The sequence below is a fragment of the Juglans regia genome, chromosome 7 (genome assembly GCF_001411555.2).
Source record: "Juglans regia cultivar Chandler chromosome 7, Walnut 2.0, whole genome shotgun sequence".
In the NCBI taxonomy this organism is placed as follows: domain Eukaryota; kingdom Viridiplantae; phylum Streptophyta; class Magnoliopsida; order Fagales; family Juglandaceae; genus Juglans; species Juglans regia.
In genome coordinates, this window is record NC_049907.1 from 42,262,931 (window position 1) to 42,278,552 (window position 15,622).

At 29.6% G+C, this 15,622-nt stretch overlaps 1 protein-coding gene across 1 annotated transcript; it reads left to right on the forward strand.

Annotated features, from left to right (window-relative positions):
* Nucleotides 1–9,600: 9,600 nt before the first annotated feature.
* Nucleotides 9,601–12,261, forward strand: LOC108991548 (shikimate O-hydroxycinnamoyltransferase-like). Its single transcript, XM_035692557.1, has 2 exons — nt 9,601–10,122; nt 11,058–12,261. The coding sequence occupies exons 1-2, from the start codon at nt 9,670–9,672 to the stop codon at nt 12,021–12,023; spliced, it is 1,419 nt and encodes a 472-aa protein (XP_035548450.1). The 5' UTR covers nt 9,601–9,669; the 3' UTR covers nt 12,024–12,261.
* Nucleotides 12,262–15,622: the final 3,361 nt, after the last annotated feature.

Genomic DNA, 15,622 nt, shown 5'->3' on the forward strand with positions numbered 1-15,622 from the left:
TATAAGACAACTCGTGCTGCAGATGATTTTTTCTTCTAATTAGTTATTATTTATCACTCTACAATATATACTCTAGGGAAAATAACACAATATACCTTATGAAAAACACCTATATTCTACGAAAAATACTACATACCTTATAAAAAACATCTCATATCGGTTAAAAAAATTATAGATACTAAGTGTGTGAATAATTAATATTTTATGCATAATAAATTTGATGATTTTGTAATAACGTTCAGAGAATCATTTGTAAAGATTATGTATGTGCAAATTCTTTTAAAAAAAACTTTATTTTTTTATTTTTTGTAAGAATGGATACAAAACTTACCGAGGCAACGAGGCATGCATCTGATCAACCAGTACTGTTCAAGTACTTTCTAGCGGTGGGGCATGGAGCTCATCCGCTAAGTTGCCGTATTTGCATATGAGTTAGAATAAATTTTCACAATTTCTTCCTATTCTACATTTTATATTTTTTAAAATTTTTATTATTTTTTTATCGAATATTTATTATATGAATAATGAATAAATAATTTGAAATAATTTAAAAAGAATAAACTCAAAAACAAATTAAAAATTTAAAAAAATGTTGAATATGAAGGGTAGTAAAAATTGTGTAACAAAACTCGATGCGTAATATACATACATTTCATAACCTATTTTACAATACATATTATAAAAAATATTTTCAATCTTTAATAATTAGACGTACCTTGAAAATTAATATTCCACAACTCGAGGTTCAGGTGGGTCACAGGTCAGAGAGATACTTTAGTCGAATAGGAACAAATGGAGATATTTTTCTCGTGGGTCACAGATACTTTACGATATTTTGTAATTGAAAAATATAAACACACGTCATTTTTTATAATATTTTATATAATAATATTTTAAAATGAATATTATTTTATAAATTAACTTATAAAAATAATATCATTTTATAATATAGATTATGAAAAATGTTATGAAATGTATTGTGTGGATATTATTATTTTTTATATACTAAGAAAATACTGAAAATAGAATAAATTGATTTTGTTGTTTATATATATTAACAATGCAGATTTTTTTTTTATCGATCGTTATTGCGCAATATTGCAGAACTAATGCTTATTTGTAGTGAGTTATTTGGTCAAAAAATGATAAATTCCTACCAAAATAAATGTGCCGTTTGGATTTGAAGATGAGTTGAGATGAATTATAAATAGTACTGAGATGAATTGTGAATAATAATAAAATTTATGAGTTAAAATTATTAAATAATAATAAATAATAATAAAATAAATTGAGATAAACTGTGAATATAAACTAGACGTCTTTACAAATTGGTTGCAAATAACTCATTTGAAATAAGAGGGAGGACGTGATTAGTTATCCAGAATTAGGTGTGAATGCAGTACTACTACTACGTGTACGTATAAGGTGTGAGTTAGTTCACCCTACAAAGAATCTTTCATTCTTTGAATTAATGGAAGAAACTGGTGAAGTCAGTATTGATTTGTAACCATTAACATTAATTGAAGTTGTTGATCAGCTACTCCAATCCTACATTAATTGCATGCATACGCCACTTGTCATTAATTTTCACATTTGTAATACAGATAATCATACGTAACCAACTATTCTATAATTTATCAACAACATATTAAGAAATGATTTCTTATTACTTTAATTCAAAATGATTGTTCTAGCAATTACTGTCTAAAGTACAAGAAAAAAAAATAATTATTTAATACTTAGTTCATGCAAACCAATTGTGATATAGTTGTTATTATATTATTTTCCTTATATATACGACATCGTTTCTAACATGATCTCTCTCAATATATATAGTAGTATATATATGTAAAAAGTAGAGCTAGCTAATTAATAAAGTGTCGATTTGGAGGGTTGGTTTTTGGACGTGATTTTTGGTGCATGGCTGATCTATCGTGATGATGATTCTGGTTGAGCGGCGCCTAACAGCAACTAACGACTTCAAAAACTGGCTAAGAGCATTATATCTAAGAAATCGTATTAATTACGATCTCAAGATTTTAACGAAGATTCTTGTAACACTACAAAAAAATAGGACATTTGAGATAAATTATTTGCGACGAAAATAATTATTTGAGATAAAAGTAGACTCATTTTAATAGAAAATAATATTTTTAATAAGAAATAACTGATAAGAAATAAACTTTTTTTTTTATAGTGTAAGCATGATTGCTTCGGGTTGAGTCATAACCCAACTTACCCTTTGTATGACGAACCTTGAATGGCAGCAGGTTTGAGTTTTGAGGAGGCAGTTTTAAGTGGTAAGTCCACGTCCTTGCGACTATGATAAGATATGGAGTCAATTGAAAGAAGAGTCGTTGAAAAGGGCATGCAGTCTAATCCACAAAGTTGAAACAATATTTATGAAACAGAAGCAGCATTGTAACCATTGTATCTATGTATTATTAAAAAAAAAAAACAGCATTAATGCAACCTGTTTGTTCGTAGGTACTAGGTTTGATCCAAGATTCCATAAATTATGCAATAATTAAATGCATCATGTATTGCGGCTATAACATTTTAATTACATAAAAGCAGCTATTTTCAAAACCTAGGTTGAGATCCCTCTTTGCTTTTTGGACTAGCAAGCATTCCACTCTCATTTAATTATTTCGTTGAATTTTTTTGAAAATGCAGATAATATTGCGGCTAGCCATAACTTGGTCCCATTTTTCATGCTCCCTTTAAAAGTCTCCAAATGATTGCCACCTCCCAAAATGTCAAAATGTTTCTAAAATTGGTATGTTGGTTTGATAATTTACCACTTTAATTCACAAGTAAATAAATCTTTTTTTTTTAATTTTATAAAATAGAAGCTAATTTAATTAATGGTTAATTATCAACGCATTGTGATGCGTAGTAGAAGAGTGCAGTGTATAGTATAAGACCTCGTTTGATTATGCGGTTTAGATGAGATGAGATGATATGTTTTGTTGAAAGTTAAAAAAATTGATTTTTTTTTTGTATTTTGTTTAGAAATTTGAAAAAGTTGTAATAATTAGATAAAAAAGTTGAATACGTGAAATTAAAAAATATTTGTGTTTGTAGTGTTTGAATATTGAGATGAGATATAAGCATCTCTCTATCCAAATCAAGCCTTCAACATAATTTAAATATAAAATATTTTTTAATTTTTTTGTATATTCATTACTCAAATTCAAAAATCAATACAAATTTTCATAAACTTCAAAATAAAAATTATATTCAACTTTTTTTTTTTAATTTCAAAACAAAAATTATATTTAATTTGTTCTCTTACCTTTTTCCAAACCAATAAAATATTTTCATTCAAATCATTTTATTACTATTTATAACATTACGAGATACTCCAAATATCAAAACATGTCAAAATGGCCTAATTAAATTGATTTCTTTACTAGGTTTATATACTTGTATAAATAATAAGGGAGGTGGTTCAATGACTCAATCATGGTGGGAGTGCCCCATTTTTTGGAAAAGACAAATTCCCATAGTTTTTTTTTTATTTTTTATTTTTATGATTTTCTTAAATATTCTTACCTTACCAATAAATTGAAAAGAACCCCTAAGTTCTTAACTAACTACATATCTTCTTAGTAAAATTAAAGAAGGGAAAATATATTTACAATTTTAAAGTGTTAAAGTCTCGCAGGCTCTCTTTAAAAAAATTAGATAAATTTAGAAATCACACGAAAAAATCAATTTCGATAAATCTCATTTTTTAAAATAAGAATGTGCAAAACTTATGCACTGAAATGTATCTAGCATTAGTTTTCACAATATTGTTTTTTAGAGAGATGATATTTACAATTGTAGAGTGTGCAAGTGCTGTACAATTCCTTAAAAAAAAGTGAATAAATATCAGATCTACTTGAAAAATAATAATTTTTTAATAATAAATCTTACTCTTTTTTAAAACGATTATACGTGCAATCTTTATATAATTTTATACAAATGTAGTATTACTTTCTTTTTTTTTTCTTTTTTTTTTGTGTAATTTTATAAACTCATTAGTTTGGCCACACGTGTTTTTCAAAAGTAAACATCGTGTACATAAATTTAAACAAAAAACTCAGGGGTACGTGTAATCTTTATATACATTTTCTTCTTGAATAAATATAAATAAAAGTTACTATTAAGTGCATCTATTTTACACATATGATATGATATCATCTAAATCATATATTTCTCCAAATGAATATTAGAAATAATTAATTAAAAATAATCACGTAATGAGTATAAAGTATAAATTACTATTATAACTTATCTCTAGCATTACTTTTTCAAGTTTTTTTTATTGAATTTTCAAAACAAAGATTCATTTGTAGACAGCTGAGACCGACCCTCTCTTTCACGTTTTTATAATTAATTTGTGATATTTTATTACTACAAACATTTTATCAAGAATAAAACATATTCTTAAATGAATAAAACATTTTTTAAATTTTTCTAAAATTTAAACACTAGCTTTTTTTTAATCAAGAAGGTGATGTAAAGGATTGGTTTTATTGAAATTATTTTGCTACCAAACAACCTTGTATCATTTTTTAAATTCCAATTTAATGTGATAAGAGTAAAGGAATCAATTTTAAAGGAATCACGTGACTCCATTAAAATCAAATTTTAATATTATATTTAATTATTTATTATTATTGCATGTTTGAAATTTACCTTTATAATAAGGAAAATGATAGATGCTCCGCTGGGTTTCTGTCGGGCTTTAGCCTTTTTTTATACATTTTATACATGTCTTTTTTAGTTTTTTTTATGTAGATATTTTTAATAATTTTAAATATTAAAAAAAAACAAAATAAAAATTATAATATTATTAAAAAATATTTTTTTAATCACGAAATAGAATAAAAAATAATATTTATTTTACTTCGTGATTAAGGAAGTATTTTTTAATGATTTTTTTTTTTACTTTATGATTAAGGAAGTGTTTTTTAATGATATTTTAAATTTATTTTATTTTTTTAAAATATTTAAAAGTGTAAAAAAAATCTATATAACAAATAAATTAAAAAAATACACATAGAAAAATACATTTTAAGCCCAACGGGAGCCCCCAACGGGCTGTAGCATGATCATTTTAAATATTTAAAAATAATTATAATATTATTAAAAAAATACTTTATTAATCACGAAGTAAAATATAAAATTATAAAAAAATATTTTTATAATTTTTTATTTTACTTCGTGATTAAGAATATATTTTTTGTTTACTTTCTGATTAAGAAAGTATTTTCTTAATGATGTTTTAAATTTATTTAATTTTTTTAGAATATTTTAAAATATTAAAAAATCTATATAAATAATTATTCAAACAAAATACATGTAAAATAATACTACACCCCTAGTGGGGGCTGTAGAATCACCCTTATAATAAGTGGGGAGTTTAACTTCAAACCAGATGGGTGAACAAGTAGTTTAAGGGTACATTTGGATAATGAGAATACTTGAGAAGTGTTGAGAATGTTTGTGAATAGTTATGAGTAGAGATTGAAGTGAGTTTGTGGGTCCCATTGAGAGTATTTTGAGTTGTTTGGATATGTGAAGTATATTGAGTTGTTGACTTATGGATAGGTAGTTGAAAAAGGTGTGGGTCCCATAAATATTATAGTGATTTTATTATAGTAATTTTTTAATATTAATAAATATTGTAGTGATTTTATTTTATTTTTATATATAATAATGATAAATATTATAATGATTTTATTTTCATATATATAATAGTTATAAATATTATAGTAATGTTATTTCTTATTTATATATTATAGTGATTTTATTTTTTATTATATATTATAGTGATTTTATTTTTTATTTATATATAATAGTTATATATAATAGTGATAAATATAATAGTAATTTTATTTTTATTTATATATTATAGTGATTTTATTTTTTATTATATATTATAATGATTTTATTTTTTATTTATATATTATATTGATTTTATTTTTTATTTATATATAATAGTGATAAATATTATTGTGATTTTATTTTTTATTATATATTATGGTGATTTTATTTTTTATCAAAAATTATAGTGATTTTATTTTTTATTTATATATAGTAGTGATAAATATTATAGTGATTTTATTTTTTATTTATATATAATTGTGATAAATATTATAGTGATTTTATTTTTTATTTATATATTATAATAATAAATATTAAAGTGATTTTTGAAAAGACTTTTATACGAAGATGGTTCATTGCGTTTGATATGTAGAATATTTTTAATAACACAAAAATACTTAAAAAATATTAAGGTATATTAACTACTCAAACGCAGCCTAAGAGTTATTGCCACGGCAATAACCGGGCAATGTGGGTTCTGCTGGGCTCGCAACTGTCAATGCAGATCCAAATATCTACATGTTAAGACCCACGCTCTGCTCGACGTCATTCTTTCTGAATGAGCAGTGCTACACGTGTAGTACGAGACGGGTCTCGATAAAAATAAAAAGTTTTTTTTTTTAATTTTTTATTTATTTCTGAATACAACGAGCTACAGTAAATAATTTAGAAATGAATTTTACTGCACAACTTTCACCACACTCTACACTCCACATTAGATAATTTATATGAGTTTGTATGAGTTTAGATAATTTATAAATAAAAATAAGATACTTGAGTTGATATGAGATGAATTATAAATTGTTTGAATTAAAATATTTAATGGAATTTTAAAAAATGAGAGAGAAAATATTTAATAAAAATATTATAAAGTTAAAATATTATTAAAATATAATTTTTTAATATAATTTTTATTTTGAGTTTTGAAAAAAAAAATTTTTGTGTGTGTGTGCGCCCACTCTATTTTCTATTTGGAAGTTTAAAAAAATTGTAATGATTAAATAAAATAATTAAAAATTTGAAATTGAAAAATATTTATTTTTGTGGTGTTTGGAATCTTTGGATATTGAGATGAGATATAAGCATCTCTCTATCATATCTCATTTCTCTATCCAAATCAAGCTTTAAACATTATTTAAATATAAAATATTTTTTTTATTTTTTCATATAATCATTATTCAAATACAAAAATTATATTCAAAATTTTTGTTAACATGAAAAAAAAAATTATATTCAATTTGTTCTCTTACCTTTTTCCAAATCTAATAAAACATTTTCATTTAAATTATTTTACTATTATTTACAAAATTTATAAATTACTCCGTATGTTCAAACATGTTGAAATGGCCTAATTAAACAGATTTCTTTAAGATTTTAAGGAAAATGGGAGGTGGGATCATGGTGGGGGTGCCCCATTTTTTGGAAAAGAAAAATTCCCATGGCTACTTTTATTTTTATGATTTTTTAAAAAATTCTTACCTTACCAATAAATTGAAAATAACCCCTTAACTAACTACATATCTTCTTGACAAAATTCAAGAAGAGAAAATATATTTATAATTTTAAAATGTGTAAGTCTTGTCGACTTTCTTTAAAATAAATTAGATAAATTTAAGACCCTTATGAATTGTATCTTACATTAGTCTTCACAATATTTTTCTTAAACAAATTATATTTACAGTCGTAAAGTGTCTAAATATTACGTTATCTCTTAAAAAAATAAATAAATATCAGACTCACATGAATTTTTTTTTAGTGATAGATTTTATTCATTTTCAAAACGATATGTGAAATGAATAAATATCAGACTCACATAAAAAATTATATTTACAGTTATACGATACTTGCATATTCTACAATTATGGATAATATTACTTCTTCTTCTTCTTCTTCTTCTTCTTCTTCTTCTTCTTTTTTTTTTTTTTTTTTTTTTTTTTTTTTTTTTTTTTTGTATTTTTATAAACTCATTAGTTTGGCCACACGTGTTTTTCAAAAGTAAAGATCGTGTACATAAATTTAAACAAAAAACTCAGGGGTACGTGTAATCTTTATTACTACAAATGTGGACCACATATTCTTAAATGGATAAAACATTTTTAAAATTTTTCTAAAATTAAAAAAAAAAAAACTTTTTTATCCTTATCGTCTCGTGCTAGCAGCCTAGCACTGCTCTTTTGACATGTTCACATATTCTACGGCGTCCACTTGCTAAAGATTCCTGTTTTCTATCCCAATAATTAAATTTATCAGTCTAAATTAAATTTAAAAGGAAATTTTTTAATGTATAATTTTTCTGCGTATTCTTTAAAAAAAATTGATAAATTTAATATCTAAATAAAAAAAACTCATTTTTTTTATAACGAATTCTATTTTCTTTTCAAAGAGTATATACTTACAACTTTTGAGAAATATATATGAAAGAGATTTATTATACATTAGATATTATTTATTCTCATATTTTATATTTATAATTTTTTTTATAAGATGTGAGATATTTTTTATAAGGTATAATAATATTTTTTATAAGATATACGGTGTAAAATGATAAATAATAATATATGAGATGAATTTTTTTTATATTAAAATGGAGAAGAAAGCATGACTATTGACTTAGGGACGTTTTCCCATGCCTTGAATGAAAATCAAATTTTTATTATTTTATTTTAAATAAATAAGCAGGTTGATTAGACTATGATTGGCAAGCGAGAGTACCTCAAGTACTCTCACTACTATTCTTTATTTTATTATTACTTTTTATCTATTTTTTTACTATTCATTACTTTTCACTTACTTTTTATTACTATTCAATATTTTATTATTACTTTTTTATTACTATTCACAAACATTTTCAACACTTCTCACTACCTAAACGTAGTCGATGAGAAGGTACGATTCAGGAAGATGGATGCATTTTGATGATTAATTTCCTTTTCATGGCATTCCTTTTTTTTTTTTTTTTGGTTCAATGCATTAATTCCACAAATTTACTTGGGACCAAACACGGTTTTCTTTTATGACTTTCGGACATCATCAACAATTTGAATAGCATCATGTTTGCTATTACCAAGTCAACCTAATTAGAAGTGTTGAAACTCTCATCACAGACAAATGGAAACGGCGTATACTATTGCTAAGCCACCTTCTTATTTTGTTATGTTATGTTGTGGTCACAAGGCTTGTAACACATGTTCATTTTGGAGTGAGTTAGGGAAGAGCCGTATCGATCAGAATTTCTGACCTAAAGAAAAGAAAAGAAAATCATTTTGTTTTTTAATATCCAGATGTGACTTAGTTTAGTGGTATGTTGACCCAAATAATTTGTCAGTGAGATCGGGTTAACAATTTCAACAGTTTTCCTTTCTTTATTATTATTGTCTTGCATCACAGCAATACAGCATGTATTCATTTTGTTTTTCTATTGATTTTTTCTATTCTATAAACAATTCATCATTTACAAATTTTAAAACAATAATAATATGATTAACTCATGAGAATAACATGATTAATTTAGATATAAATTTATGACTAAATTTTAATAAGGTGTTTTTCATTAAAAATAAAATAAAATTCTCATATGATTCTTTAATTTTTCTAAAAATACTAATTAGCATATATAATACTTACCTAAATCTGCATATAAATAATTAATTTTCTTTCCGGTTTTCCTACTGTCCTGGCCCTGCGCCTATATATATATACTTTTTAGCTAGCAAGCCCATCAAGCACATGATCAGCATCCTCTCATCTCTCTAATTTTCTTCCCAAGATATCCTGATCCAAAACTTGCATATGGGGGCCGGAAGATCAGAGGGGTCAGAGTACATTGTGAGAGTGAGCAAGACGGAGATGGTGGCTGCAGTTCTGCCATTGCAAGAGCACTGGCTGCCACTATCTAACCTAGACTTGCTTCTTCCCCTTGTGGACGTGGGTGTTTTTTTCTGCTATAAGAAACCTGCAGCTACCTCCGGGGATGATGCAGACAACCAGCTTAGTGCTTTTGAGTCCATGGTCGGCGTGCTCAAGAAGGCATTGGCACAAACTCTGGTTTCCCACTACGCTTTTGCCGGTGAGGTGGTGCCAAACTTGGTTGGAGAACCTGAGATTCTCTGCAACAATGGCGGAGTATGTTTTGTTGAAGCTTTTGCAGAGGTAGACCTTAAAGACCTCAACTTGTATAACCCTGACGAGAGCATCGAGGGCAAGCTTGTACCCCAGAGGAAGCATGGTGTTCTCGCTGTCCAGGTTTGGTTCAATATGTCACACGCTCTCTGATCTGTAGATGGCTATGATTCCTCATTGCCTCTAACAACGAAGACTTTTTGCGCAACCACGGTCGTTTTTTTTAGTTGATATTTTTGTTCACTCAAAAATACGTTTTCTGAAATCTGTTGGACCATAGATTTTATTTCTATTTTTATTTTTTCATACAGACACTTGTTTTCAATGGCTTGATTATTTTTTTCTTCTTAACAAACTACAGAATATTAATTATAAATTTGAGAAAACGTTTTCCTTTGTTTACTTAAAAGCTAGTACCTATATATACGACGATCTTTGTTGAATGTGCTTGCAACTGGAAATGGCCGATAGGATCCAAATTACCTGTGAATATAATCATAAACTCGTGATTTTTAGTGTTGGAGAGAAGGCAAAATTAACATATAAATGAATTTGTATTATAAATTATCATGCAGTATATTTTTTCGTAGAGATCAATCTTATCTTCATCTGGGAATTAAGGGTGGCCAGGGCTCCATCATGGTACAGAAGTACGTAGACTGTCGGGACTTGGCCTGAATTGGCTTTAGAAGGTTCATACGCACAAGAAACTTAAATTGACTACAATTCTCTAAACTTCAAAAGAATATCCATATTATATTCTGCCTTCGTAAAAATTCAAAGTAAAAAAAAAAAAATACCCCAAAAAATAGAAGAAAAAGAAAGTAAACCTCTTTGTAATAAATTTCCCTAACCATTAATCACTCGTTAAAAAATTAGAAATTATGGAACCTACAAATATTCTAAATGAAACAAAAAAAAAAAAAAACTATATTCAATTCATTTGTCTAAATGATTTAGAGATGGACCGATTAAATGCATGATTGGTAGATATGTTATGAGATCAGGTACACTACCTAGCTAATAGTTATTCGAAATTAACTGCATGCATCGTGCAGGCTACTCAGCTAAAATGTGGCGGATTGGTGGTGGCATGCACATTTGACCACCGAATAGCAGACGCTTACTCGGCCAACATGTTTCTTGTTTCGTGGGCTGAGATGGCTCGGTCTAAAACAATCACTGTTATGCCATCTTTTCGTCGATCTCTACTCAACCCTCGACACCCCGGCTCGATTCATCCCTCCTTGGATGACATGTATGTCCCCATAACCACATTGGCCCCACCCAAAGACCCAGAACCTGATGCAGACGATCTCATTAGCCGCATATACTACATTACTGCCGACCAACTCAACCGTCTCCAGTCACTAGCCAGCAGTACCAATGGTTGCAGGAGGACAAAATTACAGTGTTTTAGTGCATTCCTGTGGAAGATGATTGCCAAATGGGCTATTATTAAGAACATGGACAAAAAGGTAACCAAGTTGGGCATTGTTGTCGATGGAAGGACAAGATTAAGCGAAGGAGATAAACATAAAGCTTCACTCATGGGTTCTTACTTTGGAAATGTGCTGTCCATACCGTATGGTGCCAAGCAAGTGAGTGAGATTAACGACAAGCCGTTGGATTGGGTGGCAGACGAGGTTCATAAACTGTTGGAAGGGGCAGTGACAAAGGAACATTTTTTGGGGCTGATAGATTGGGTGGAGGCTCATCGTCCGGTGCCAGGTTTGGCAAAGATATATTATAATGGGAGCGAAGATGGACCGGCTTTGGTGGTGTCATCCGGGCAACAGTTCCCAGTGTCTAAGGTGGACTTCGGGTGGGGAAACCCGGCTTTTGGATCGTACCATTTTCCGTGGGAAGGGGACGCCGGATACGTGATGCCGATGCCGAGCCCCGCCGGAAACGGTGATTGGGTGGTGTACATGCACCTCTTTAAAGGACAACTGGAGTTGATAGAGGCGGAGGCTGCTCAGGTCTTTAGACCTTTGACTTCTAAATATCTCGGTTTCGACTAGATCAATATTGCAGGCTAATTTTAGCGACATGTTTTAAGTGTATAATCTTTATTTTATAAAATAGTGGATTCTATAGAAAAAAAAAAAAATTAACTTTTTTTCATAATGGATCTACTTTTTATAAAATATCTGTACGAAATTTATATATTTAAGAATTTATGTATCATTATTAAAATTGAAATATTATTAAGTTAATGTTGTATCACCCTTTGTTATGTATGTCATGGAGATTTATAGATGGCCGGTGAGATGAACTTCTTGTTGTATTACTCTGTAATATTTCGCATGCATGCATATAGGTATACATACATACATACATACATATATATATAATTAATGTGGTGATCAATTTTATGAACTATATATTAACCGTACGCATGCCACATAATTATGTTAAATATCAACCCAATGTGAATATGAATGTGAAATTGTCTTGTAAAGCTGCACCATAAATTAAGCTTGTCCTCAAGCATTTATGGTGTCTCCAAAATATCAGAAATATCTCCCAACAAGTGTCTCAAATTGTCAATAGTGGTGGCTGTAGATTAGTTTGTCCCCTGAGCTTTCTCCTATAAAAGGAGATCAGTTGTAAACGAAATGAGAGTGTGGAAATCCAAAGAATGCAGTGTAGAGATAGTTTTGTTAGAGTTTGTATATTTTGAAGAAATTTCGAAATATATTGTTTCCGTTACAGTGGATGTAGGCAAGTTGCCGAACCACTTACATATTGTCTCTATCTTGTGTTTGAGTGTGTTTCTGGATGGTTTTGGTACAACAATTGGTATCAGAGCTTCGGTTTTGTGCTATCCAGAAAATTTAAGTTGATCCAAATCAACTTTTGATCACACCAGGAGGTTTGTCTTGAGAAGACGAACACGCTGCCGCAAACGGAATAAAAAACGGAGGCCGGAGAAGCTTACACGCGCTCCTAGAAGGTCGGAAGGTGCGATTCACGCGCCAACGCTCGTCCAGAGGTTGAAGACGAGTGCTTCACACGCGCCCACGCGCCCCCACTCGCGCCAGAGGTTGAAGACGAGTGCTTCACACGCGCCCACGCGCCCCCACTCGCGCCAGAGGTTGAAGACGAGTGAATCACACGCGCCCACGCGCCTCCACTCGCACCAGAGGTTGAAGACGCGTGAGTTACACTCTCTCACGCGCCCCCACGCGCTCCAGAGGAAGACGACGCGTGAGTTACACGCTCCACACGCGCCCCCACTCTCGCCACGTGCTCCACCTGCTGTTCCGGTTCGATCTGGACCGTTCAAAATTTCAGATCTGTTTTTGGCTTGTTTTAAGCCATTCGGAGTCCGATTTCAACGATCCAATAGTGGTTTCCAACTATTTGGATCATTCCGGACTCATCCGTACGGTTGAAATTTTGAAATTCATTTTACAGAAGTAAGTAATTTTTCAGATGGAATCAGAAGGAGAAATTACAGGTGATAGGAACTCTGGAAATGCTAGTAGCTCTGGACGTAGATCCATGGTGTCAAATGCCAAATTTGAAGTTGAGAAGTTCGATAGAACTAATAACTTTGGCATGCGGCTAAATGGATTCTACGGTACATTCTAGGGACCGTAGATCTTGGTTTAAAGTTTGAGAAGAATGAAGATAGTCTAGTAACTGGATATGTTGACTCAGACTATGCTGGTGATCTTGACAAACGACGATCGACAACTGGATATGTGTTCACTATGGCTGGAGGACCAGTTAGTTGGCGATCTATCTTGCAGTCTACAATTGCACTATCCTCAACAGAGGCTGAATACATGGCTGTAACAGAAGCCGTGAAAGAAGCCATTTGGTTACAAGGACTGGTAACATATTTGGGCTTTAAACAGCAAGAGGTTACCGTTTACTGTGACAGTCAGAGTGCAATTCATCTGGCCAAGAACCAAGTGTATCATTCTCGAACAAAGCATATAGATGTCCGCTTTCACTTCATACGTGAGATATTAGATGAAGGGGACATTCTACTTCAGAAGATTGGCACTGAAGACAATCCAGCAGATATGTTGACGAAAGTCGTCACAGGGATCAAATTCCAACACTGTTTGGAATTAATCAATATCTCACACTGCTGAGCACCTTCAGGTGCATTGGTGCCTTAGGGCGCATTTGATAGCGGAAATCTCTCATGGCAGATATAATGAGTATTTTAACGAGGGGGTGAAATCATTTGAAGGAAGCATCAGTTTGCAGCAGCTTTAAATATGACACACATGGGTGGAGGGGGTGATTGTTAAATATCAACCCAATGTGTGAATATGAATGTGAAATTGTCTTGTAAAGCTGCACCATAAATTAAGCTTGTCCTCAAGCATTTATGGTGTCTCCAAAATATCAGAAATATCTCCCAACAAGTGTCTCAAATTGTCAATAGTGGTGGCTGTAGATTAGTTTGTCCCCTGAGCTTTCTCCTATAAAAGGAGATCAGTTGTAAACGAAATGTGTGTGGAAATCCAAAGAATGCAGTGTAGAGATAGTTTTGTTAGAGTTTGTATATTTTGAAGAAATTTCGAAATATATTGTTTCCGTTACAGTGGATGTAGGCAAGTTGCCGAACCACTTACATATTGTCTCTATCTTGTGTTTGAGTGTGTTTCTGGATGGTTTTGGTACAACAAATTATAAGTCATATATTGTGCTATATATATTCCAGATTCATAAAACGTTACATGCATGATGCATAAATTGTGGTGATCAATTTATTTTTTCTGCAAATTATAAGACGACTCGTGCGGCAGATGATTTTTTTTTTTCTGATTAGCTATTATTTATCACTCCACAATACATATTTTATGAAAAATACTTCATACCTTATAAAAAACATACATATTCTATGAAAAACATCACATACCTTATAAAAAATACTCCATATTCGATAAAAAAAATTATAGATATGGAGTGTGAGAATAAATAATAGCTTATACATAATAAATTTCTTTTTATAATAACGTTGAGAAAATAATTTGTAAAGATTATGGATGTGCAAATTCTTTTTAAAAAATTCATTTAAAAAAACTTTTTTTTTTAGTTTTTTGTAAGAATGAATACAAAACTTACCGAGGCAATATTGAGGCATGCATCCGTTCAAGTACTTTCTAGCCGGGGCATAGAGCTCATCCTCTAAGTTGCCGTATTTGCAGATGAGTAATATACATACATTTCATAACCTATTTTACAATACATATTATAAAAATATATATTTTAAAATATTATTATATAAAATATTTTCAATCTTTAATAATTAGACGTACCTTGAAAATATTACACAACTCGAGGTTCAGGTGGGTCACGGGTCGCGTATAGTCGAAGAGGTACTACTTCTCGTGGGTCACAGGTCGCACCTATATACGTTCGTATATTGTAATTGAAAAATATAAACACATTTCATTTTTTTATAATATTTCATATAATAATATTTTAAAAGGAATATTATTTTTATAAATTAACTTATAAAAGTAATATCATTTTATTAAATATTCTTATTTTATAAAATATAGTATAAAATATGTTATGAAATGTATTTTGTGGATATCATTATTTTTTTAATATATTAAGAAAATACTGATAATGGAATAAATTGATTTTT

What these genes read in the sequence shown, in the direction of transcription:
- LOC108991548 (XM_035692557.1), top strand. Translation starts at nt 9,670, where the DNA reads ATGGGGGCCGGAAGATCAGAGGGGTCAGAGTACATTGTGAGAGTGAGC. An exon ending in ATGGTGTTCTCGCTGTCCAG is followed by an intron (nt 10,123 to 11,057) that starts GTTTGGTTCAAT and finishes TGCATCGTGCAG; the next exon opens with GCTACTCAGCTAAAATGTGG.